The following is a 25,049-nucleotide window of genomic DNA, read 5'->3' on the forward strand; positions in this document are numbered from 1 at the left end:
TCAGTGCAGATAATTGCTGTCAGACGCAAAATAGACTCAGTAAACAAACATTTCATTTTATCATGTGACAGATGCCTGCTGTTTTGTACAATGCATTTGAATCATGTTCACTATAAATCAGCACTGCTTCTAAAGAAACAAATCCAACTCGCCCAAATCCTTCCTGGAATAATTACCTTTCTGGTAGATATTAACTTTTCATTGTTATATACACATGATTGTATTTACAGTGTTTGCAGATAAATGTTTGACATCAACATCTAAGACAAACCAATTCCCCTGACCACTATCACTAGCGGTGGGGTTTTTTTTTGTGTTTGTTTTTTGTTTTTTTTCCTTTTTCCCTCTCTTTGTTTTCCTCCCTGGTAAAGAAACGAATACCGTCAGTTTTGGAATTTATACTTGAAAATGTAGGCTTTCAGAGAGAAATGGACCATAAGTTAGCATATTCAGGACAACTTCAAAGGGCAATGGGAATAAAAGTCTTGATTTTGTGGAGAATGAACATGAAGCTTCTGCTTGTGTTCCTGTGGATTTTTCTGAACAAAGGGATGGTGATTATTTGACAAGTATAAACGATTCATTGCTTTCTTTTTTTTCTCCCGATGATGTGAATCTCCCTTTCTCTGCAGGTCCTGTGCCTCAGAGGGAATGTGTCTTATTGCCTGTGAACAATTCTCACCCAGTCCATGCCTTATTGGAAAGCTTTACAGTCCTATCTGGCTGTGCAAGCCGGGGCACGACGAGCCTGCCCCAAGAGGTGCACGTCCTCAATCTCAGAAACCCCAAGGAGGGTCTTGGCCATCATGAAAGAGAGGTAAAGGGGAAATTACTTTATCTCCAGATCCCTGGTGATAAGTATGTCTGCAAATGGGATTACTATATGTTAATTTGCTGTATAAAGTTATTTCTGAATTGTCACCAAAGTACCACAGAGAACCATATACAATTTGCATGGAGACTGTCTACCTATGCTCTGCATGTCATGTGAATAAACTACTTCCATACCCAGCCATCCTCTTCATTATCTTTCACAACCACCAAGTGTACTTACAAAAGGTAGGGGGTGGGTAAAGGAAATAAGAAACAGATTTAGATTTCCAACAGGCCTTTGCAGAATTGGCTGTCTTCAAAAGCAGATCGTTTACCTAAATGTGTTGTAAATTAACATTAATTCCTTTGGATCTGTGCCATGACCACTATAAACAAATACTGAAGTTCAGATTCTTTTGCCATACAGCCTTAATGCTTCACTGAGGGGGAACTGCTGTACAGAAAGCAAGTGTTGCTGACTGTGATATTCCAATTACTTACTTGTGTGTGCTGCACTTGGAGGAACTGGCAAAAACTTTAGCTGTTCCGAAAGCAACAGTAGAATAAAATTTTTGATGTGCCATATTGTTGTATACTCTCAAAACACATCAAAACAGAGTTCCAAGTGCAAAGAAAACATTGCATGCCATGATAGCTGAGCCTTTTAGTTCATGTTCTTATAGTATTACACACACAAATCCTTAGTACTGTGTGCTATGAGAGAAAACATGAATGAACACAATTAGAGCATTTGTAATGAGAGAACAAAGATGATAATCTAACAGAGGGAGAAGCTTAGAAAAAAAGGGTCTAAATCTGTGCTGAAAGAACTTTCAACTGGAGTCTTTTAGAGGGATTAAAATAAAGGCAGATTCTTTCGGCCAGAATCAGTCTTTTCACTGACTTCAGTATCAGCGTTATTGGGTTTATGGGGACTTCAGCTCAATGTGTATTGTATGCATCCATGAAACTTCAGCTGTTGTGTTCATTTTCAATATATATACAGTCTTAAATTATTTACAGTTTTTTCAGTAGATATGTCATTGACTTCCATTAATCAAAATTGTCAGATCTTCTACTGTCATGAGATGAGACTGATAAGACTTTTGGTGAGACTGTGAATGAGGAACAGATATTTTTTTATTTAGGGGAGTGGTGTTATGGGGGTTTGTTTTGGGATTTTGTTTTGTTTTGGAGCTTTTTAAGCCTTTCTTAGTATACCAGGCACTGGGTTATCAGCCTGAGAAGTGCACTGTGAATGCCTGAAAAAAGTGTAGGTACTATCAGTTCTCTGGACATGAAGACCAAATTGTAGGGCTTTTTTGTTTGCTCTGGGTTTTGTGGGTTGTTTGCTTGTGGGGGGTGGGATGGGTTGGGTTTTTTGAACATAGTTTTTCCATTGAGAACTAAACAACTGCATGTGATTCTGCTATAGATTTTTCAGTGCTTCTCACATCTCTCAGGAAGCTTTAAATCCTTTGCTAAGTCATAGGCAAATTTGGTATGAGTAGGTCTTGCAAGGTAATCAGTTTTTACTGAAAGAAAAAAGAGTGCCTCCACTGTGGGTTCGTGTTACTGGGGGAACTTGTAACTTGTTGGTTCCTAAAGGGTGCCCAGGGCAGGGATGAACTGGGCTGCAGCTGGAGCTGGTACCTCCAGAGAGAGCAGCATTGCTCAGGTGCTGAGCACACATCTGCAGGAGCCCAAATTTCCCTCTGGGCCGCTGCCCGTGCCGCTAGCACTGCTTGCATAACTTCATGGTGCTTTGTGCAGCTGTGTGCAAGGATGTGCCCCCACTGCCTCATCAGCGTGACACAGTGACAGAATTAATACTGGGCTTTGAGTAAAAGTGCTTACTGTCTAGCAGAAAGAGGCTGCTTGTGCCTCGTCTAACGTGCTTATGTTAAGAAAGCAGTTTGCCCTAAGCTGTCTTGTCTGTGTGCTTTGGGGGTATACTGAAGTTTAGGGCACTGAATAGATTTCAGCATTTGGAACCCTTAGCCTCCTTCTCCCATTTCCTGAGCAATTTCCAGTCACAGCCCTTGGAGATGGCTGCTCTAAAAATGCACAGGAAGCTGGAGCAAGGTTTACTGGCAACAGTGTTGAGCAAAAGAGTGTAAACAACTTGGAAAGATCAGATTTTACTTATAGGATCAGACTCAGAGAACAAAGCAGAGCAAATGTTATCTTTTCCATTATTGTAGAAACCATCTCCAAGTGGTCCTTTGTCTAAAAGTAGAATGTACCCATCATCTTAAGTTACTGTGAGCTTGATTTACCAGTTGAGGTATTTCCTGTTGCCTGCAAATGCTGATAGCAAAGGTAGACATCTATTTGTCATGTAGTATTTCCAGCAGACTCCAGAATAAAACCAGTGGTTTTGTTTGACAGCACATTACTTAGATTTAGCAACATCGAAAGCATGTTTAAAATAAATCATGTATTTGTTCAGAGGTTGGCTGAAGTTCTGATAGTATGGAATGCAAGATCTGAAAATCTTTAAGTGAAGTCTTGCTTTGGGGGAGGAGGTTGGGTTGTTTTGTTTTTAACCTGCACTGTGCTAGAATGCTGCTAAATTACACATTCCTTACTTGCTGGGAGGAGTGTAAACTTCCCCTAGCAAATTCCTTGGAGGGTTCATGCATTAAACATATTTGTGCAGTTATCATGGTTCTCATAAATATGCAACATATATGTATGCATTAATTTAACTCACTTTGACACTTGTGTGGAATATACAGACAACAAACATTTGCAAATTTAAACATAGGGGTGGCTGATGAGGGGGAGGGCATGGCAGGGGTACGTGTTCCTCCTGTAACACAGCAGGCTTTTCACTAAGGGTTAGTAAGATTTGGGTGCTTTTCCTTTCCTATAAACCAGAAAACAGAAGACAAAAGACAGACTGGAAATGTATAAGATTATGCATTCTGAACAGTCTTTGCGAATCAGTAGTTTACCACTTCTGTGTTAAGGCAGAAATCTGGTAAATATAAGATCATATAATGAAATGTTGTTATCACATAAAGAATTTGTTTGTATTTTACTTCATTAATCCCATTGGGGTGAAATCCTGTATGTTGAGACTGGGAATCTTTCTTCAAGTCTTCTTTCTTCAAGTAAGAACCCCTGAAGTTACAATCTTTTTTAAGTATTTCTTAGAAATGTCTTTTATCACAATTCATATTTGGCCATGCTTTATCATAGGAAATAGAATACGGGTGCATGTAATAGCCTCAAGTGTTTATATTGAACTTGGCAAGAAAAATGCAAGCCTTTTTTGTTTGTTTTATTTGATCAAATATTCCTGGGGAAGTGAGTGCGTGTGTGCATTTCTGTACTGATCTGGGTCTCAGCTGAATGCCAGGAACTACTGAACTCTTACAATAACTTTCTCTTTGGCTTTGGGTATCTTCACTGCTTCAGTTTCTCAGTTTTTAGAAAGGAGATAGTTGCTTCCTCATGGAGCTGTTTGTTCTGAGGAAGAGTTATTGTTTGCAGAGTCGCTTGGAAACTCTAGAAATTTGCACCAGAAGAATGTGCATAGAAAAGCATAAAAATTATTTAAAGATGCAGGTCACTCTTTAGGTATATTACCAAGTCCTAAATTAATGGAGGATTCTTTTCTTATGCCTGTTTGTTGAATTTCCCTGAGCTGCTTCGAGCACACAGTTACAATTGAAATAGTTAAAGGGAGAGAGGAGGGGCATATAAAATTAATCTCATGTGAATACTTAAGATTGAATACATATGAATACATGGAATCAGAGTTCCTGGCAATGGATTCACTATTGTTTTCATTGACATCCTCATCCTCAAAAACTTTGAGATGTTATGCCTGATACAGATGTTTAACATGTGTTATATGAAATGAAGGCAGGAAAACTAAGGACTTGTCTTTATTATTATAATTTTGAGTAATGCCACTGAGGCTGTAATAATTTGACAGACCTTTTTCCCCACTGTTTAATCAGTGCTATTTGACAAAAATTTAATAATAACAACTTTAAAAGCATGATATTAAAATGGCTGTTAGCTCCTGGAATCAGCTAATTATAATAGGCTGATCCTCGGTTTAGGATAATTTTTCTGTGTCACAGTGTTTTTGGTTTTTAGAACTATGAAGATCTGGGTGATGGAGGTGGTAAAAACCTAGTTCATTTTGCCTATTATGCTGCATATTTACTGTATTTCCCAGTGTATTTGTTTTAACTGTTTTCAGAAATTTAATACTACAACAGCCTTACCCAAGGCTATGTCAGGGAAAAATGCTTTGTTTCATGCTCAGGCATCCAGAGATCCAGGAACAGCCTTGAGATTCAGCTCAGATAAAGGGGCCACTTTTTGGGCAGATTTAAAGCATGCTGACCTGCAGCACCAGTCATGGTCAGAGGGGGCCTAGAGGTCATGTGCTGGCAGCAGGCAGGAAGGGAATTCAAGGTTTGTTACTTGACAGCTGGAGTTAGTGAGGATTTTGTTACCTATTCCTTTGTTTGAATAGATACACAGTGCTGCACGTGGGTATATTTAGTACTTCTGGTAGGTCAAAGGCCTTTGCTTTGAAGAAAAATAGTTGCTGCTTTAGAAGAGAAGAAGCTTTGAGAGATAAAACAAAGCACTGTGCCTCTGCCAAGGTAAAGAGCAAATCTGAACTTTGCAAGGATATTTTCCTTTTCTTGCCTCTTCACTTTCTGACCACCTTAGCTTGGCAGCAGTCATGGATATCTAGCTATAGCAGTAGACCCACACATTTCAATGCAAGTATGTTCAGGGGATTTGAACCTTCAGCCTTTTCAGCTGGCCAGCTCTCCTGTTAAAGCTGAGCCCACCAAGGTGAACTTGATCACCTTACCCATTACTTCTTCTTCCTTGGTGATGTGTGATTTGTGAAGTTGTGCAGAGGAAACATAATCGATCATACTGGATATACAGAATAACAATGAAAAATTAGTTTGGCACCTGCAATCCTCTCTGTCAAATTTGAGGTTGCTGCTTTTTATTGTAATCATTTTGCATGATGTTTTGTGAGGGAAGGGTGCCTTCCCTCATAAGAAAATGGAAAATGGGAAGTCCAGATGAATTACTGCTTTCACCAGTGCTCTGTGCCAGTGAGATCTCAGAGTCAAGCTGTGAGTGACACTGTGGCAAATGTACTCCAGGAACACCCTCTATTTGTTGCTTGGAAGGCCGGAGTTCCTCATCACATGCATCTTTGATCCTGGGTAATTTCCAAAGCAGCTTGTAGCTCCACTGGCTCACCAGGGTGATTTTGCTGGCTGCTGTTGTTCCCTTTACACACAGCCATACCCAAGAGCCCAGTTGGAGTACAGGACTGAATTTTAAAAGAAGTATGTGATAGACCTTATAAAGCCTTAAAAATAACAACTGTATGCACCACTGAAATTGTAATAATTTAGTATCTGTCTCAGATAACTCCATATCTGCTGAAAGCTGCATCTCCCATGCAGCTGATACATTAAAATGACATTGATGTCTTAATTGCCTTATGCATGATGAACATGGCAGTGCCATGTCTTTAAGAACTGGCATTTGCTTGTTGTTTGAAAACCTTTACAATGCTTTTTCCCCTCTTCTCTTTGTTAGCACTTTGAGGCATCTGTGCTTGCATAAAATTCCACCATTTTTGATGTGGCTTTTTCATTTTGTTTGTCTGGACTACAGTCTTTGTGTGTTGTTTTCAGCCAGCTCAGGCTTTGCTGGTCATTGGACTTGGCAGTCCTTTCAAGTTCTGCCCACCAGAACTGCCAGAGGAAGTCCTGTGTTGGCCAGAGGAGCCTGTTTGTACAGAGCCTGATGTCCTGCAGGAGCGTGGCTTGACGCGTGTCTGCCCTTAAAGAGGCTGTGCAAACCCGCGGTACTTTCTGCTTTTAGAAACGGGCTGTTTGCTGTGTGCAGAAAGTGAGCCCTGCTCTCAGCTGAGAGAGCTGTGTGCAGCACTGTCTGAGGCCATGCCAAGGCCTCCCACAGAACACTGAGGGGTTCTGGAGGAAAAACGTCAGCATCAGTTTTCTGACTGATCACAGTTTTTGGTTTTGCTGATTGCTGCTTAAAATGTCATGTTGGAAGCTGTAAACTGGACTCTTGTTTTGCTTTCCTGCAAGATGCTGCAGGTACTGCTGTGCTCTTGCAGGGTTGTAGAGAGCAAGAGGGCTGCAGCTGTTTACTGGATGGACTCCTGTCTCTCCATGGCTTGTGTGTGTAAGCACACAGTGCACATGGGCTCACGTTTCTTTCAGATGTGTGTTGATTTTTGATCACAGACTGTGATTTGTGTTCATAGTCTCCAGTTTCCTCAAAGCTTCTGACGTATCTTCTTTATAAATTACTGCTTTGTCTGTAATTACTTTCTCCAAGAAAAGATAGTTAAGAAAGTGATGACATTTCCAGGAGTCCATTTGTATCACAAACCCCGTGGTCAGGTTCCAGTCTAGCTTTGAGCTCATGCATGTGTGTGTGAGATGTTGGAGGAACATTTGTCATGAGTAGTCATATTTATGTTGTTCTCTAGAGTGTCTGTTTGAACCAAAACCTGGAATTAATGAAGTCGTTCTTCTTCAGCCTCCCAGTGCAGGGGAAAATTTCCAACATTAATTGTGTGGAGCTTGCCATGCCTGACAGCCATGCTCCTGTATCAGCTGAGGAAGTAAAACCATGCTGTGGCAAGATACAAGAACAAAAAATGTTTTAATTGTTTAGATTTTTATGTCAGTCTTGCCTTTGCTAACACTTTGATAACATTCAAATTTGCATTTCTCTAGAAGAGTTTCTTATTTTCCCTGTGAAACATAAGCAGACTACTTATACAGTAGGAAAACTTCCTATTTAAAGGAGAAGGTGAAGAAAATAGTTCCACCATGAGGTACAAATATCTGAAACTTAAATTGCTTGAAAAAAGTTCGAAGGAAATATAGGTAATTCATAGCTGATACTGTTTCTTTAACAATTGCTGTGGCAAATTGTAATAAAGAAATGCTTTTATTATTAATGGATATCATATCATATGTAATAAACATTCTGGTGGCAGTAGTTAGTGTGTCTAGGTGAGAGGCAGTATTTGGTGATGCCATCAGGGAGGGAAAATTAATGAGAACTGTCACCATTCTGGAGATAACCAACTTGAGGTCTGGCTCACTCTTCCATCATCTCTCAAGGAAGCCCAGAGTCCATGTCTTCTGCATGGACATGGTGGGCTAGTGTGTGTGAATACGTGGGGTTCTGAGGCCTCTTGGGAAAGGTGGCTCTGTATGACATTGGCTTTGCAGAGAAATACAATGGCCCCTGCTCTGTAGGTGTATTGTCAGTGTATGCCATTGGAACATGACTTCTTTCCTCTACTGATTGGGTTTCAAATGATACCTGCAATGGAGTAAATTGAACACTGAAAATGCACCTGGAAAAAGCTGCATGGAAAATACTGCATGCAAGGAGCAGCAGTTAGTTCTTTCTTACTTACCTGGAAAGCAAGCCAGTATTTTCTTCAGTAAATCGCTTTTCAAGCAAGAATCATCAAGACAGTGCAGATATGATGTGCATAAAAAGAAAATATTGATAGCATCACAAATTTCTTCTGGAGGTTTCTGTCAGATTTTATGGTATTGATTCTGCAATTATGTAGAGATATGAGTAGTCTTACTTATATGGCTAGGCCTGATTAAATAGAAAATCTAGCTCCTTAGGGGTTTTGGTGGGGTTTTTTTCCTGTGTAGTTAGTATCATAAAATCATTATTTGAAATATTCCCCAAATACTGCTTTGTTTGTACAGAGATTAAAAGTTCTGAATTTTTTGAAGTTTGAAAATAAGAAAAAAATTGGGAAGATTGAAGACCCAACCCAGAGAAGTAGAGAGACAATATATTGGTAACAATTACTTTTACTCTTCTGAAAGCAGTTTTCTTTGTATTTATTTTCAATACTGTTTGTGAGCATATGTAGTACAGACACACATTTGCATCAGTACTTGGGCTGGTGAGTAACTGACAGTAAAGTAAACAAAACTGTTTCCTAAATCTGGAGCTGCTGCTAGGTTTTCTGTTTTTTATGAGTCATGCACACATGCTGTTCCTTACCCTGGCTTGGAAGGCAAGAATTCTGTTTTGCATGTCCAGTAGAGAAGTGAGCTCTGCATTTTACACTTTCTCTGTGACAGTGCCTCTTTAACAGACACCTGCAGAATGATGCTTCTTTTTTCAGTCATCTGGATCTATGTGTGGTCTAGCTGCAATCTCTGAGGATCAAACTTTTTTTGTATGTGGAGGCTTTCCAATGGCATAACCTTTTGCCCTGCAGTCTTTGTCATCTTTTTCATGTTTCTTTGTAGTATTTACTCGCTTTCTGAAGTCCTATTATCTCAGCTTCCTCTCCTTCCCCACCTGCAGCTTGTGAAACAGTGGAAAGTATGATGTTAAACCATTAAGGATTTACCCTGAGATTTGGAAATGCTGTATTTATATTGCAGGTTTGCTGTGATGTTCTTTAGGCACTGTTTGCTATGTTACATCTGCATGGTGTTTTGCAATTGAGGTGAACTACCAACCTGCTGTGTCAGCTCTCCCCTCACACCTGGTGGAGATGAGACAGTGCTAGTACTGTCTCTGAGTACACACAGCATTCAGTATTAGTATCATACTGAGCCTGGACTAATCCACTTTAGTGATACACTAGTGCAGCTCTGACATTTCTGCTGGGTGGCTAGCACCTATCCAGCTTGCTGGAAATACAGGCAGTAGAAATGTGTTTACCTGAAATAGCCTGTGTAGATTAGTTTAGAAGGCCCCAGATGCATTTAAGGAAAATGGTCCTGGCAGAAATTTGTCAAATGTCTTTCATCTCTCAGTTTAAGAAGCTTTTCCTTTGGGGCAGGAACTGCTTTTTAGTATGTACTCATATATCCTCTAACAGAGTTAACCCCTTCCACATCCATTTTTTCATTTCAGGGCTTTGGGTACCCTGTTACACAATTACATGGTAATAGTTTAGGGGTGGGAGAAAGGAAGGCAAATTAAAATTTGCAGCTCAGGCGAAAAGAAAGACTTACATCTGCAATATATGCACACAGTGTGGAATAGAAAATTATCTGGAAATTTGTTTCATTTCTACACGAGTCTCTACCTTAATTATTACAGTAAAACTTAGAGTGGAGATAACTTTTTTTTTTTTTTTTTTTTTAATAGGCCGCTAGCAAAAGTAGGGAAGATGCTATACTTGTGGTGTACTGGGGCAGATCTTCTTCCCTTAAACAGATCTAAAGCCAACAAGGAATTTTCCCAGAAAATGTATAAAAGGAAGACTGTCCCCTCAGGATTCATTATATGCCATGTGAATGGTATTGACATCCACTGATTTATGCAAAGCTGAGTGAAATGTTGTGTTTTTAGGACTCGAGTGCTGGGAAGCCTGGCTGATCTGCAGAAGGGCAGATGGCACAAATGGTTTCACTTAATCTTTGGGAGCCTAAGCATCTCATTCAGGTCACAGACAGAATGGGCAAAGGGGTCCCAGCTTTCCACTGATGGGCATCAGTTTTCCATTGACCAAACCATGGGGCTGGTCACTGTGGGCATCTCTTGCTCTGCAGGTCACCAAAGTGGGGATTATCATGTGAAAGTTACATTTGATTGGCAAAGCTGAACAGAATTGCTTGTGCAGAGACTGCTTTCTTTGCTGCAGACAGAAGTTTTGGAAAAATCTTTTTCAGGAGAATTCTGGTTCTCGAAGCTATGTAATGCAGAACGTATTCAGTGAATGTTGAATTGAAATATATATGTACAGGGAAAGCTCAATTTTGTATAACTCAGGTAAAAAAAGTTAACATAGACAGTGTGTGTATGATATCTATATAAAATTTATCAGTAAAGTCTTTGGAATATACTTTCAAGATGATTGTCACAGAACTGTATCAGTATGACTTACGGTAATATAGGTTATTGCCCTTTATGCTCTGTCCTTATGCAAACCTTCAAGTTTTTTTACTCTTATTATTCTTGCACTGTGAAAGTAGTACCCTTCTATTGCAAATAAGACTTCAAAAACTGTCCTGCATATTTGCCAAGTGTTTTTTTATCAGGAATAGCTTTTATTACCTAGGTATTTGCATCAATTGTTAGCATTTGGTTGCTCCAGCTTAGGATAACAACTTAGGAACACCAGAACTTAATTTGCTATGTTGCCAAAAAATTAATTATGTGACTAAGCTGTGGGCAGCAATAGTCCCACATTTTCATGAAGCTAGAAGCTCTATTTTGTAATGTCTCCTTGTGTCAGAATTTTCTGATGCTGTTTGAGCTGTGGTGCCTTCTGAACAGGCACTGCATTTCCAGTATCAGCATGGTTGCCTACTCTTACACTTTTGAGGAGAAAGTATCACTGGTGCAGGAACCCACCAGTTATGAACCAGACACAGGCAACTCTGCTGCCGGGAACAGAGCAGTATGTTTAATGTCATACAGCATACCATTGTACTTATCTGGCACATGATGTCTTTGATAATGTTACAGTACTAAATTTTACTTGTAATTTGCTTTTTTTAGTCTGTTGTGTGGAGCAGCTGAATTGCAAATCAACATGAGGAGATCTAAATGTGATGCAATTCGATCCTATTACACAGGCCCTCAGCTTGGTCATTTAATATTGGGGTAAGAAATGTACTGGAGCTTACACTGAAGGCAGAATTACGGATAGTTTTTGAGTATGCTGTAAGCCCTTAGGCCTTTTGTTCTGAAGGGCACTCTCTCATCCAGCTGTTGGAAACAACTACAAAATCAATGTAGGGGCAGGTCAGTTTTCTAGCTGGTTCTAAAGCCTCAGATCTTCATTTAAAACAACGTGTTGCTCTGCATGGAACAGGTGCCAAACTCAAGGGTGATGCCTTATTCCTGCTGAAGGTGAAGGGAGCATTGTATAGTTCTTGTCTTATTTTGGGGTTGCTATTTAGTGGCTGAGGTCAGCTGGTCTTTTCAGCCTAGGGAAGAGGAGACTGAGGGGAGACCTCACCACATTCTACAGCTTCCTCATGAGGGGAAGAGGAGGGACAGGCACTGATCTCTACTCTGTGGTGACCAGTGACAGAACCCAAGATAACACTCTGAAATTGTGTCAGAGGGTCTTGGGTTGAATATTAGGAAAAGGTTCTTCACCCAGAGAGTGGCTGGGAGCTGGAACAGCTCCCCAGGGTGGTGGTCACAGCCCTAAGTCTGACAGAGGTGAAGAAGAGCTTGAACAATGCTCTCAGGCACATGGTGTGACTCTTGGGGATGGTGCTGTGCAGGGCTAGGAGTTGGATTCAATGATCGTTGAGGGTCCCTTCCAACTCAGCTTGTTTTGTGATTCTCTGAATCATTAATAATGGGAACATCATGCATAATTCAAAATAGTTTGTTAGTGGATGTTGGCATGTTCATGTGCTGCAGGACTTGATTTTTAAGCTCATTGTGTCTAGCATAGCACACCCTGACCTTTAGCCCCTATTGCCAGACAGGCAGGAGTGAAGGGAAAAGGAGTTTTCAAACACCTTTTGGTCAAAGGTTTTTAAAAGTACTTCTTAATGAAGAGAGTGCAGTGGGCCACAGGTCATAGTTGGGCAGTCCTTATCAACTTTTCTGTTTTCTTCTCTTCTTTTTTTTTTTAGGGAGCCTAGTTTTCCAGTCTGGGTGGTAGATTATAACAGTCAAGAGATTGTGCAATAGTATTCTCTTTTATGAAGTAATGTATGGGACCACATCAGTCTCTGGTTTAATGCCAGTAGCTTCAGTGGAATTATGCCAGGGGTGAATCTTTCCCATGATTTTTAAAGCTGAGCTATAACTGCTGTTTAGTCAATTTGATTCTCTAGTACTGCGTGGGTGAGAAGGTCCAGACAATGCCAATCTATTTGCAATCCTGTATTTAGGGTAAAATAAGTAAAGGGTTGATTTATTAGAGTGTTACATGGGCCTTGGAAACAAACTTCAGTCCCCCAATGCACGTGGGTAGATGCTACCTAGGACTCAGACCCATTCCCTAAAGATTGAGCTGTGCCTCGTCCTGAAAGTAATAAAAGGTGTTTCCTTCCCTTGTGCCTCATGCATTGCAGCTCCCTCCCTGCCCTCTCCCAAAGGGGCAGCTCCCTGCCCCAGCAGTGTCTATGAGGGCTGGTGTGGCAGAGAGAAGGTGGCATGGTGTACCCCTGGCAAGGGCTGTGAAGGTGGCACAGTGTTGGGTTCTGTGGGAGAAAAAGTAACCATGGGTGTGAGTTCTTGCTTTTAGTGCTGTTGCAATTTCCCTGGAGTTAGTGATTTCTTTGTTATTGTTCTGAAGATCTTCTGTCTGATTGCTGGGGTGAGTTTTCAAAAATTGATGCTTGCTCTGTCTGAGCAAAGAATCTGCTTTGGAGAACCTTCCCAGAAGGGACGCAGTAGGATCTTATGTGTTTTTAGGAACATGCTTATACAATCATTTGATTTAAGAGTGCAAATATCTAACCCTGCGAGCAAAGTTACATTCAAGCAGTAACACCATGTGAACATATTTTGAGTTTCTTGGAAAAATCAGCAAACTCCCTCTCAGAAACTGTCGGCTTTGGAAAGCTGGGTATTGTGATCTACTATAGCTGGCTTGGTATCAAATCTGTAATACAATATTCAGTAAGCATAGCAAAAGTATGAGGGGGAGGAAAAAAAGGTATTCCATTTTGAATCACCAATCCCTGTCTAAAGAGTATGCTTTTTCTTTACTTTTATTTTAAAAAGAAAAGTATCCTTCCCAAAGTATTTGATAAACAGTTCTGAAAAGTGGCACAACACCAGATCCCAGCAGTTGAGGTGGATTAATGGATTAATCCTTGACTGAATTCTAATGTGGCAAATATACCAACATTGTATTTTTTCAAGTGAATTCCAGTAGAAATTCCAAATCTCCTATATTGATAAACACAAGTGAACTGTGAAAATAAGTTTCTTCATATTAATTTATTTGACTTGCAATACCAGAATAAACTATGCTCTATAAATACTGTATTATCAAAAAGAGAGTGAACACTTAGGACAGAGATAGGCATACATTTTCAGATTTCAACTCTAAATTTTGCCTGCTTTGACTGACTTAATTTAATCTTTGCAGTGGAGTAATGAATTAAGATATCATAAATCTGTCTTTACTGCGTCATTTGTAAGTCAGAAAATGTACTTACATGATCTAAGAGTTAAAATTCTTTTTTTCTTCTTTTTTAGAGAACAGCTGTCCAAGCCTAGGCAGTGTAATTCAGTACAACACCGCATATTTTGTCCTGGCTTATTAGCACAGATTTGTAATGGCTGTTTTGGAAAATGTGCTATGAATTTATCTAAAGGTCTTCATGCTGGAATAGTTAATTCAACCTTACAAATCCTTGGCACTTAACTTTCATCTTTTTAGAACAAAACACTGAGCCTGTGATTTGATGCCTTGAAGTCAGCAAAACAAAATGGTACTTTAACAGCAGCATTTACTTTGATCAGTTTTCAGCATTTGTGTCCTTGCCTTTTGCGTAGTACAAATTGCTTTACCAGAGTAGTGGGGCAGGAGCCCGTAGACTGTTTTTGTAGTTGGTTTCTGTGGTGATACTCAGCCTTCCATGAAACTGATCTCTGGGGACAGAAGCCTCTGAAGCTGCCTTAACCTTGCTGCTGCTGGAGACCTTAAAGGAACTGTGTGCAGAATGTGCAGGCAGCAGTGACCAGCCTGGGTCCATGCAGAGGCATTTTGATGGGCATTGCACCTGGGAATGGAAAAAGGCATTCTAGCAAATAGGACAACCACTGGGGGTTCACATTTCAGTTGTCCCTAGATGATTTTTAAAGAGAAATATGTAGGTTTTGTTTTAAGGTTTTCAGAATAGCTTTAGTCTATAATTTTCAGCTATGACCAAACTGTTGTATTCCTCACAAGTTAGTCATGTATTATTTGGAGGAGAGTGTGCCAAAGGAGGCCAGACAAGAGTCTGAAGAGGAGCTTCCTCTGACAAACAGCTGCTGAAGTTGAGCCTTGCTGAGAGGACCATTGCTGACACTCATGCCCAGAAGGTCTGGCCTAGCTGTTGATTGCACAATGAAAATGCTGGCTGTGCAACAGCTTTGTGATCAAATGAGCCCTTCACTGGGATTGAGGAATGTGTTGGACCACATTGACTTATTTTCCTGTACTGTTGTGCTGCTGTCTGCTTGGATAATATGCTGTCTCTTAATATGTTTTTAAAATAATATGGGCAAAGCAATAGCAGCTGCTTTTTAAATGGACTAGGTGACCTAGAAATGCCTAAGTCCATTTAATGATTCTGATTTCATTTTCTTTTGGTATTGTTTGACCAAACTGGTCACAGAGCTTTTACTGAGGTAGTATATTGTTGAGAAGTACAAAATGTGTGTATTTTATAAACTTCTTTGAAAATCTAGGAATGGATGGACAATGTCCCTTTTTGGATCCCTGATTTTTTTTATTTTTTAAGCTTACATGGGGGATTCAAAAAAAAGTTAGGAGTTTTATCACAGAGTTCAGTGAGTTCAGAGTTTCACACTGTCTTCAAGACACTCTTTACAGCACGGAACAAACATAGGATTGGTTTCTGATGGAGTTTCTGGGCAAGGCTTCACATAAATATTTAGTAATATGCATTTTACCAGTGAAAATACAAAAACACAGGGAAAATTTATAGTTATCTCTTGTGCCATTAATTAGAAACTTTCTTTTTTGGTGGTTTAAAGCAATCCAGTATCTTTGTATCAATTTGTGTTGTGTTTTGAAGGTGCTATGAACCATAGGCATGTGGGAAGGGATATGCCTTGAATAGCTCTTGAGCTAGAAGTCTGGGAGAGGAGGATTGCCTGGGATTCAGCTAATGTATGCATAACTAGAGCCACAGTGGGGGCACTGCAGCAAAAATGACATTTTGTTGAGATTGCTGTAGGGAGAGTAGGAATGAAGATCTTCTCTGTGGTGCTGTGGATGGAGACAGCCATGCCAGAAATGAGAAAGGGGACATGTCAGTGGGAGCACAGCTGTGGCAGCAGAAAACTTTGCAAGGCAGAGCTAAGGAGAGGGCTGGTGTTGTGCTGGAGGTGCTGGTGCAGCTTGAGTGTTGAACTTGTCATAACTTTTAGCACCTTAGAGAACCTTTCAATCTCTGAAGCAGGAGCAGAAAGAGTCATTGGAGTGCCTCTGATGCATAATCAAAGTCCAGGCTTTCAGCTGGACTCTGCAGTTCAAACCACTCTCCCTCACATAAACACCTCTCTGGTGAGCTGTTCTGACCGTGCCTACCATACTTGGGCTGAAATTTCCATGTGATACCCACTGACTGTAGTTATGCAACATAAAAAAGCCCAAATGCTTGGCAGCAGGGTTTTGGCATAAAGATCTTCAGTGCTGGTAACTCCCCAGCAGTTTGCTTGAAAAACTTTCCAAGAACCAGAAGAAAGTCTCTCATAATAGATACCACTGCTGTGTATCAAGTCCTGACAGTGATGTTGGAGCAACTGTAAATATAAAGGGGGAAATAGTTACACTATGAGGAATGTGTTAATTTTGTAAAAATTCTCAGTGGGAACAGCACATTCAGACTTGACTACCCAGCAGGTGGGTTCCTCAGCATAGCTCTGAAGCAGAAACAGGTTATGAAAAAGATGACAATTAAGGTGGTCCTGTGCAGTTTTCATGGAGCTCTGGGGTTTGTGTTTTTTCAGTCTGTAAAACCAAGCTGGTTTTTTGCTCAAGATTCAGATTTTTCCTGAGTACTCCGCTATGCAAACAAGTGTAGTGACAGGGAATAGATCTGCTACGGAATATAGTGATGGAGGCTGCTGCAGAAGCACAGTCACATTAACTATATTCTTTCTCAAGTTTAGGACTAGGCATATGAATTTTGTGTTACATGTTTTGTTACCTAGTCATTAGCATCACTGAAAAGTGCAGTAATGAAAATTACCTTTATTTGGAAAATTTTCACAGAAGTATTTCATTGAGTTATGAAAAAAGTTGATTTGGTGTTTAAGTCATGTAGCTTTTCCCAAGGATCTCCACTTTTCAGGGAGAAAAGTGGGAAAATTCCATTATGTGGTATAACTTATCCTAGTTTCAGCCAAAGGCATGGACAGATACATCACCACTTCTGGATACATTCAAACTTTGTTGATTATTTCTTGATGTTTATTTTTTATTTGCATGTATGAAAATACTAATGTATGTGTGTATTATCTGCATCTTTAATTTTCAAAGTTAAGGGAATAGCAACTGCAAAATCTGACATTAGATCCAGTTGCAAAGAGTCTCTGATTTTTCTCACTAAGGTAAGTAGGATTGCTCTGTGCGCTCTCATGTGACTAAAACAACAGGAAGAAATCTGCATGAAGTCTAAAACATCTGTCTTGTCTGATGGATGTTGGCTTTGAACAAATTTGTCTGAGATCAGTTGAAACAGTGGTACTTCTCAATTTTCTTATTACGCAAAGGACTTGGCCTAGCTGTTTCTGAGTGTTATATGTATTGTATCATTCTTGCTTTTAATAAATAATGGAGGTTTTAAATAGCAAAAATTTTTTGAAGTTTCTAATAAGAGCCATATCTTTTACATGGACTTGGCCTGACAAAAGCACAGTTGGGGTGCAAGCCTAAGGTGAGTGCTCCTGTTGGCCAGTGCAAGAGGATTGTTACTGGCTTTTTATTCTTGATTTTTTAAGCAGACAAACTATATTATAGTAATTTCATCTAGGATCAAAGGAAATCAGTTATTATTGGGCATGGAAGTATGTTGGATGTATTTTATGCCATTTGAAGCTGAAAAAAAACCCAGCATAATTCTTGAACTCATATTTGTGAGACCAGGACTTCAAAATATTTAACTGGACTGCTTTACTAAAATGAGATTATGGTATTTTTATTGTTTTGTAAGAAAACATAAGCCCAGAACAAGGTAATTATGTTTAATATTTTAAACAGCTTATTATTCATTAGCAGTGATTACAGCTGCAAAGCCACAAGAATTAACAAAAGCTTTTTAATTGTCATGAATTTAATAGTGGTTCTAAACAGCTTTTCCTTTTTGCTTTTACCTTTTCATTTCTAGACAGAACGAACCGAAGTCTTGTAAAATGAATAATTTCTCTCTTAGTTGCAGTTAACAGAACTACTTTAGCTCTATAGCTGATAGAGCAAAGCAGTTTCTGTAGCTGAGAATGTGACTGTTCGGCATTTCAGGTCTCTGTCCTCCCATTAGAATTGAGAGCATTACTACCCTGCAGTTTGCTAAAATGAGGTATTTTATTCTTTAGAGGCAGAAAATGGAGAGAAATGTGATTCTTGGTAGTCTGTGGTACTTGGTGTTTTATTTATGGAAAAAACCACCTTGTCTTCTGCTGGAGAGGCCAGGTGGTGCCAGAGGTGGCTGCAGAGAGCAGAAGATGTCACTGCCAGGCCTTCCTGCAGGCAGGGCTGGCACGGCCCAGCTGCTGGCCAGGAAAGGAACTCGTTCTGTAAAGCAGCTTAGGTTTAGTAAAATATGGATTTACTCAGTTTTCCAACAAGATTTAATCAAGCTTAACAAAGAGGAGAACAGGGATATCCTCAGTGCTCCCAGAGGTGTGCTGGTGGGAGTCTGTCACTGTGGGGACTGGAGACACGTTTGGTTAGTTGCATTTCATAATCTAGTGTATTCTGCTTGTAAGAAACTACTTCCAGTTAGTGTGAGAGCACAGCCAGCTGTTGTCTAGCTTTTTTACGAGTTCTTAAGTAGTGAAAAAAGGTCTTTCTGCTGTCCTTCGGGTGTGTCTGACCTGAGACCAAGGCCTGGCTTTGACTTTATAGTGATGGTGAACTTCTCAAGGTGAAATAAATAAAAGAAAAAAGGAAAAATTTGCAAAAATACCAACCAACCAAAGCAAGCACAAAACCAGAACCAAAAAACAAACATAAAACCACCCTACTTTCTATTTTCGAAAGTATTTTCAACAGTAGTAGGTACCTAGTTTTCAATTTGGTCACTGGTTTTCATCTAGTTAGTTTAGTGGATGAATCTCCATTTACTTTACTGGTAAACTAATGGACTTCTGCCACTATATAAGAATCATGCAAGGAATTATACATAGTAGCTCTTCTCTATCTCAAACATCCTTTAAAATTCTATAGCAGGATACAGAATTCTGAATTATCTTTGTGCTCATTTCTGTTTGCCACCACTCAAACTGGTGGTTGTTCATGTTTGCTTCCTCTATACTTTTTTTAGAAAGAGCTGTGATTGTTAGGGAGCCTGTCACCAGTATGGTGGGACATCAGCTTCCTTGCTCAGTCTGTGGTCATCTCTTCATTGCACGCTAAAGGTTTCTTCCTATAATGTGGGATGAAGTATCAAACTGAATCCTGACTACTTAAACAGCTTATTAGGTTCCACAAAATCACTGCAATATCAATTGCAAGTCTGTATATGCTAAAAAATGACAGGCTGTGTGTTCGGTTATGCTTTTGTCCAACAGTGGCCCCTTTCTAGAATGGCAATACTGGGATATGAGGAGTTGGGCAGGACGGGCTTCCAGCAGCTACAAACTGGTTGTTTCAAAGCCACTTGTAACAGGTTGCCTCACTTCCATGATGTCCACTTTGCTCAGATCATTTACCCTGTGTATCTTTTTAGTCTCTGAATGCAGGCATTTTCTTTCCCTAGTGTATGTTAAAATTTCTTTTGGAATTCCTTCCTTAAAGCAATGTAGTGCTCGCTTGCATTTCTGGATTTGTTCCACCTAGTTTTTGTTTGTTTAGTTTTATTTGTTTTACAGGCTAGATTTATGCCCCTAACAGAATCAGCAGATCCAGTTTTATACTCTAAGCCAGCTTTGTAGACTCCCATCTAGAAACGAGAAATCAGAGTTTGCTTTGCAATTCTTTTTATCTCCTTGTTCTCCAACTCTCAGCTTAGTGGTTTGACCTTTTACATAAGCTATTTTTCATCAGCATTTGCCAAGGTTTTCTTTTTAGCAATGCTTTGCAAGCATAGAGCACAAATGTTAACTATTTCATATTTTATTTTCTCTGTGCTCTGTTGACTGAATTTTGTGGAAGTAGATTAATGTATAATTTTGAGTCAAGAGGTGTGAATGCTAAAAGTCATAATATATATAAACACTACCTTTGATTCATTGTTTTAAATTCCAGGAAGTATTCACATATTTCTGTGTTTTTCTGTAGGTCACATTACATTTGAATCCAATTTCATCAGTGCATATTCACCAGAAGCCTCTGGTGTTTCTTCTCAACTCTCCTTTGCCTTTGGTCTGGAAGCTAAAAACAGAAAGACTGGCACCTGGAATCCAAAGAGTTTTCTTTGTAAGTATACACAGTCCTCTGGCCTGCTCTCTATCATAGCTGCTTGTTGCATACAGCATGGAGTTAATGGCATTCATTTGGACATTTTTCAAACTTGGATTAAAAAAAAACGTTAAGAGGGGGTCAAGTTTCATTGTAGGGCTCTGGGGAACAGTTAGGTGGTAGGGCAAAGCAGTTCAGAAAAAGTGGCCAATTACTTGTTATGTGAATTTGAGGAAAGGAAAGCAAAACTGCTTTTCAGGATCTGCACATCATAGAATTATTAATACTAACAGTCATTAGATTTCAAAAAGCTGTGAGGTTATACGAGATTGCCAGTCCTGGTTGGAAGTCTAACAGTACCATAAAGCAAAAAGCCTCAGAGCAATTGGAAATATTAAGAGGGATTGCCAATTGTGTGGTCTGTGACCAAAATGAAAATTTGTATGTATTGAGCTCACTATGACCAGTTATGGTTTGTCTCTGATGAAGCTTTCATCTATTGAAATGACCAAGCTAAGCCCAGAGTGAAGTCATTTTTGTTTCTCAGAAAGACTGGAGCACTGCTTATAATGCAAGATCCAAATATTACCTAGTATTTGTAAATCATGTCCTTACAGTTTGCCAGGGCCTTCAAGTTTTCTATTTGTAGTGAAACAGATGAGTTGTTTGGATTAAATTTTTAGTGTGTGACATCATGTCTAATCATGAGTTGTCTTTAGGAAAGCTGCAGCTTTCACTATATTAAACTCTAATTGCAGAACTAAACTTCATTATTTTTAGTGGTGTCCTTATAGGGCTTAATTTTGCTCCTCCAGCACAGCTGACAGTGGTAGGCAAGATTGTTTCTGCAGCACCCAGTGGGAACTTAGTTGTGTGCTGTGCATCACCAGGACAGGAAGATGCACAGTGGTGTAGCATTAGAACACTGAGAAGGGACACTGCTCTCTTGGTTGACCTTATGTGGTGCTGACATGGTTAAGTACATTGAGAGTTCTGTCACTTGCTGACACTGCAAGCTTTCTGGAATTGTTTTTCTTTTTCCTGTCATCTAGGTATAAGAGTAGGACTAGCCTTGATATTTTGAACTTTGAAGGACTCAGTCATGTTTCCAGTGTATTACTGATTGGTGCAAAGAATATGGGCTTGGTTTTGTTCAGAGGTATTCACAATCTTCAGTTTTTCATTGGTGTTTTGGAGACTCATGACTATTATCTTCTTGTTGACCATTCCTGTTACGTGCCCTTAATGCAGCCAGTACAGTTCTGGTCTGCTCAGAAAATGGCTGAGGCACATGTGGAACAACAGTGTGACCAGTCCTCATTCCTCTCATGGACAAAAGAAGCAGGATCTTTCATCAGATAATAAAGCCTTAGACCTACTTTCAGTTTAGTTTTGGTCTTCTACAATGCATCATCACTCCCATTTCCTATCAACTGGATTTTGTTCAGCTACTTTGTGTTCTTCCTCTGCACCTAGGTGTTTCCCTCTCCCCTTATATTGCTCTGGGAGTGGAAAGATGGTCTGTTGAGACCCATCCATTTCTGCTCAGCTGATTGTTCTGGAATTCGGATGGTGATCTGCTGAGCTTGCTTGGTTTGTCTCAGTGGGGTTTCAGCAGCCTGCATTAAGGTATAGGAACAGCAGCAATGTGCCTAAGGCTCTGACTGCCAAAACTGTACCATTAGATAAGTGTTTGCTGCAGAAAACTGTTTCAGGTGCTTCTGATTACAAACTCAGGCTTGAAGAGGTGAGTAGCAGGAGTAATGATTCTTGCCAATCAAGATGTTGCCTGACCTCAAGAACTGCCACTGTAAACTTGGCCACTGGTGCTGCAGGGAGGAGGGGACTGTTTCTCAGGTGGAGCAGGAGTACCTGGCAGGTACTACAGGTTTGCTGCTGTGTTGGGAGGACTCAGATCAAATACCTCCTCTCAAAACCCTCTCTCTTAATCTCTGCTGGTCATGGTAAGGGCTGAACGTTGTGGTGCCTTGTGCCATCCTGCCAGCCTCTGCTGCTGCCCATGGGAGCTTACGTTTTTGTAGCAAGAGTCTAAACTGGCTCTCTGTTAACCCATCACTAATCCATCTGAATAGTTCTCCATAACAATTTTGGATCTCCCTAAGTGCCATATGAATTTATGTATTTTTCCTTGCACCATGTTAAGTTTTCTGTCTTTCTTTCTTACAAAGAGCTCAAAGAATGAGATTGCAGGTACTGATCCACCATTACCGTCTCCCAGTTTAGTCTTTGTCATCCCTCTCAATCTTAAAGTTCACTTTATTTTTTCCCTAAGGTGATATTTTTGCTGTAAACATAAACTTATTTCAGTCTCTTATCATGAATTCATCAACATTCCCACTTTTTATGGCCCAGTTTCTTAGTAGCTAGGGCATCTCGGGATATGGGTTGAACAGATTTAAATGTGGTCATCATCTGTTGCTTTTCCACAATTCCCCTCTGTTCACAGGGACAAATACATTGTTTTCCCAAAAGCTTTCTGAAAAAACAGCACAGAATCATGTGGCACAGAAGACATGAAAAATGTGGAGGAAGTCCTAGCAGCACCTGTAGGCAAGTGCAGGATGCCAAATAGAGATCAAGGGGCTCTAGTTTTGCCTAGAGCTGTTTTCTGTGTTGAGCTGTGCTCGTTTGCAACCCTTGTGACAGTCTTTGTCCTAGGAAAGGTTGTCCCTTTCGAGGATCAGGTTTAGGTGAGCTTTGTTTTAGGTGAGCTGTGAGGCAAAGGGACGTACTGCTTCTGCCCTAGCTGAGAGGTTCTCTGCCTCTGTGTAAGCCTTCAGTGAGTTCCAGACAACTGACCCTAGGAACTGTAAATAGCAGCTCCAAGGGCTGCAGAGTGCTGAGCAGTGCTTCCTTAGCCCTTGTTTAAAAATACTTAGCACTGTAGCTCTGACTTGTTCAGTCTCCTTAAATGTATAGCCAAAACAGAAAATCTAGTATTTTGAGTCATAAAAGATTTTGAATTTGAAAAAAAACTTCTTGTGCCCATGAATTCTATGCTCAAAACAGAAATCCATGGCACACATACCAGAGGAGTGTCATAACTATTGTGTCTGTCTCTATGGAAGCCTCAGGCAAGATATTAATTGACTTTTCAGCTTTTCTTTCAGAGTTTCCAAACAATACATTCATTCACAATTTTATTCATATATTGTATGCAAAGTGTGAATTGCAATGACTTTCATTGATTGACTCCTAGTTGGAATGGTAAGTAGTGTAAAGAGATTTAAGTGACAGCTTCTGGGACTTGCTGATAAAGACCACATTGCTAGAGCCAGGTCAGAGTTTGTAGTGAAAGGATCATGTAACCATTAGTAAAGTCCTAGCTCTTTATTTCTTTTTAATATTAGGTTTTTTCTCCATGTAAAGTATCATCATAAAGTTCTCAAACTGTTACAGGAGCATGTGCTTTGAGTAAGTAAATAACTAAATAAAAATTAAAATGTAATTGTATTATAAGTTTCAAGATTATTTCTAACAAAAGTATCTCCAGGATATGAATAGATGATGAATTGGAGCACAAGTGCTATTAGTAGCATTGTACAAGTGGAGAAACCCAAGGCACACTGAACTTGAATGGTGATTGTACTGGAGAAGAAAGTAGAGTTAGCGCTGTGTGTTCCCAGTGTCCTCATTAGCAAAGTAGTCTGTTTCCTTCATTCTGTGAATTTATTGTTGGAGTTTCCATTAAAACTAAGCTTCCCTGGGGAAGGATGGAAAGATTTAAAGCTTGTATCAGTGCATATCCAAAAGACTGGGAAAATGCAGTACTACTGAAGAGGGCTGGAGTTTAACTGCTTATCACATAGTTCAAGCATGGATTTGTGCCTTTGACCTGGTCCTCCGTCAGTTAAGAAGCTTAAAATGAATGTGGGAGAAAATCCAGGCTTTGGGTGCTTGGTTGTAGTATAGAGGGAAGCACGAATTGCCTTCTTAGTAGATATTTTTTTAGTATGGACATGTAGATTTGGTGTACACCTGTGGTTTTGCACTTATTTTTATAATGTAACACACATAGTTTTACTCAGTGACTTGTCATGTGCTTTATCTTCATGGAAACATCTGATGGTTTCATTTTTACAAAATGTCTACTGATGGCTAAACCTCACAGTGGAATAAATTAAAATTAAGTAGCATGCACCAAACAAACCAAAGTTTGTGTTGGATTAGCATCAGGATTTGTTTTTAATGTCTTGTTTTGAAGAGTTTTTTCCAAAGTGGCACTGAATGGAAGCGATTCTCAGAGTGACAGTACTTTGGAGGAAGTCATTGTGAAAGGGCATGGCTGCTAAGGGGGGAGTTGTGCTTCACTATTTTGTTGTCTCTGCTGTCATTTTGCTTCTTGGAGTGCTTTCCCCATCTATAAATTAGAAAGGACACTAATGAGTAGTCTTAAGAGAAAATTTGGACATCATGATATAAACCTGACAAAGGTTCTTTCTCTGCATAAGAAAGAGAAAAGGATATGTGGTGTCTGTCTAGTGTGGTGTTAACAATACATTTAGCATGGACAGGGTTATTTTCAGACTCTGCATGAGTTGCTGAAGTAGGTGATGCAGTGAAATTATTGTAATTTTAGTAAAATAAGTCTTGAGTTTATTTTCATTGTGTTAAAAATAAATGTACCTTAGTATCATGGCATTTCAGTCCAAAAATACCTGAAATGGGTTAGTGCATGGACTGCCTGACCTAAGTAATTGTAAATCATCACTTTAGTTAGTGGTGCATGTAGTCGTATTAGTCTGAATGTATATTTGCACATGTCACAAAAGTACAACAATTTGGGAATTGGGCACTTTCTGTTGAAGTGTTGGTGGGCTCATCACTCTGAAGAGTATCACATGGGTGGGTAGCTCTGTTCAGTTCAGCAAGGGGAATGCTTGGCCTATGTGCT

At 39.8% G+C, this 25,049-nt stretch overlaps 1 protein-coding gene across 2 annotated transcripts in view; it reads left to right on the forward strand.

Moving 5' to 3' along the window:
- The window catches only part of TGFBR3 (transforming growth factor beta receptor 3), a 108,169-nt gene that overhangs the window by 39,146 nt on the left and 43,974 nt on the right, over nt 1-25,049 (forward strand). For both annotated transcript variants that reach the window (XM_056497940.1, XM_056497941.1), the window contains exons 3-4: nt 633-817; nt 20,015-20,152. In XM_056497940.1, the coding sequence (XP_056353915.1) occupies nt 633-817; nt 20,015-20,152 (323 nt within the window). The remainder of the gene's footprint in view (nt 1-632; nt 818-20,014; nt 20,153-25,049) is intronic.

The sequence above is a fragment of the Oenanthe melanoleuca genome, chromosome 8 (genome assembly GCF_029582105.1).
Source record: "Oenanthe melanoleuca isolate GR-GAL-2019-014 chromosome 8, OMel1.0, whole genome shotgun sequence".
In the NCBI taxonomy this organism is placed as follows: Eukaryota; Metazoa; Chordata; class Aves; order Passeriformes; family Muscicapidae; genus Oenanthe; species Oenanthe melanoleuca.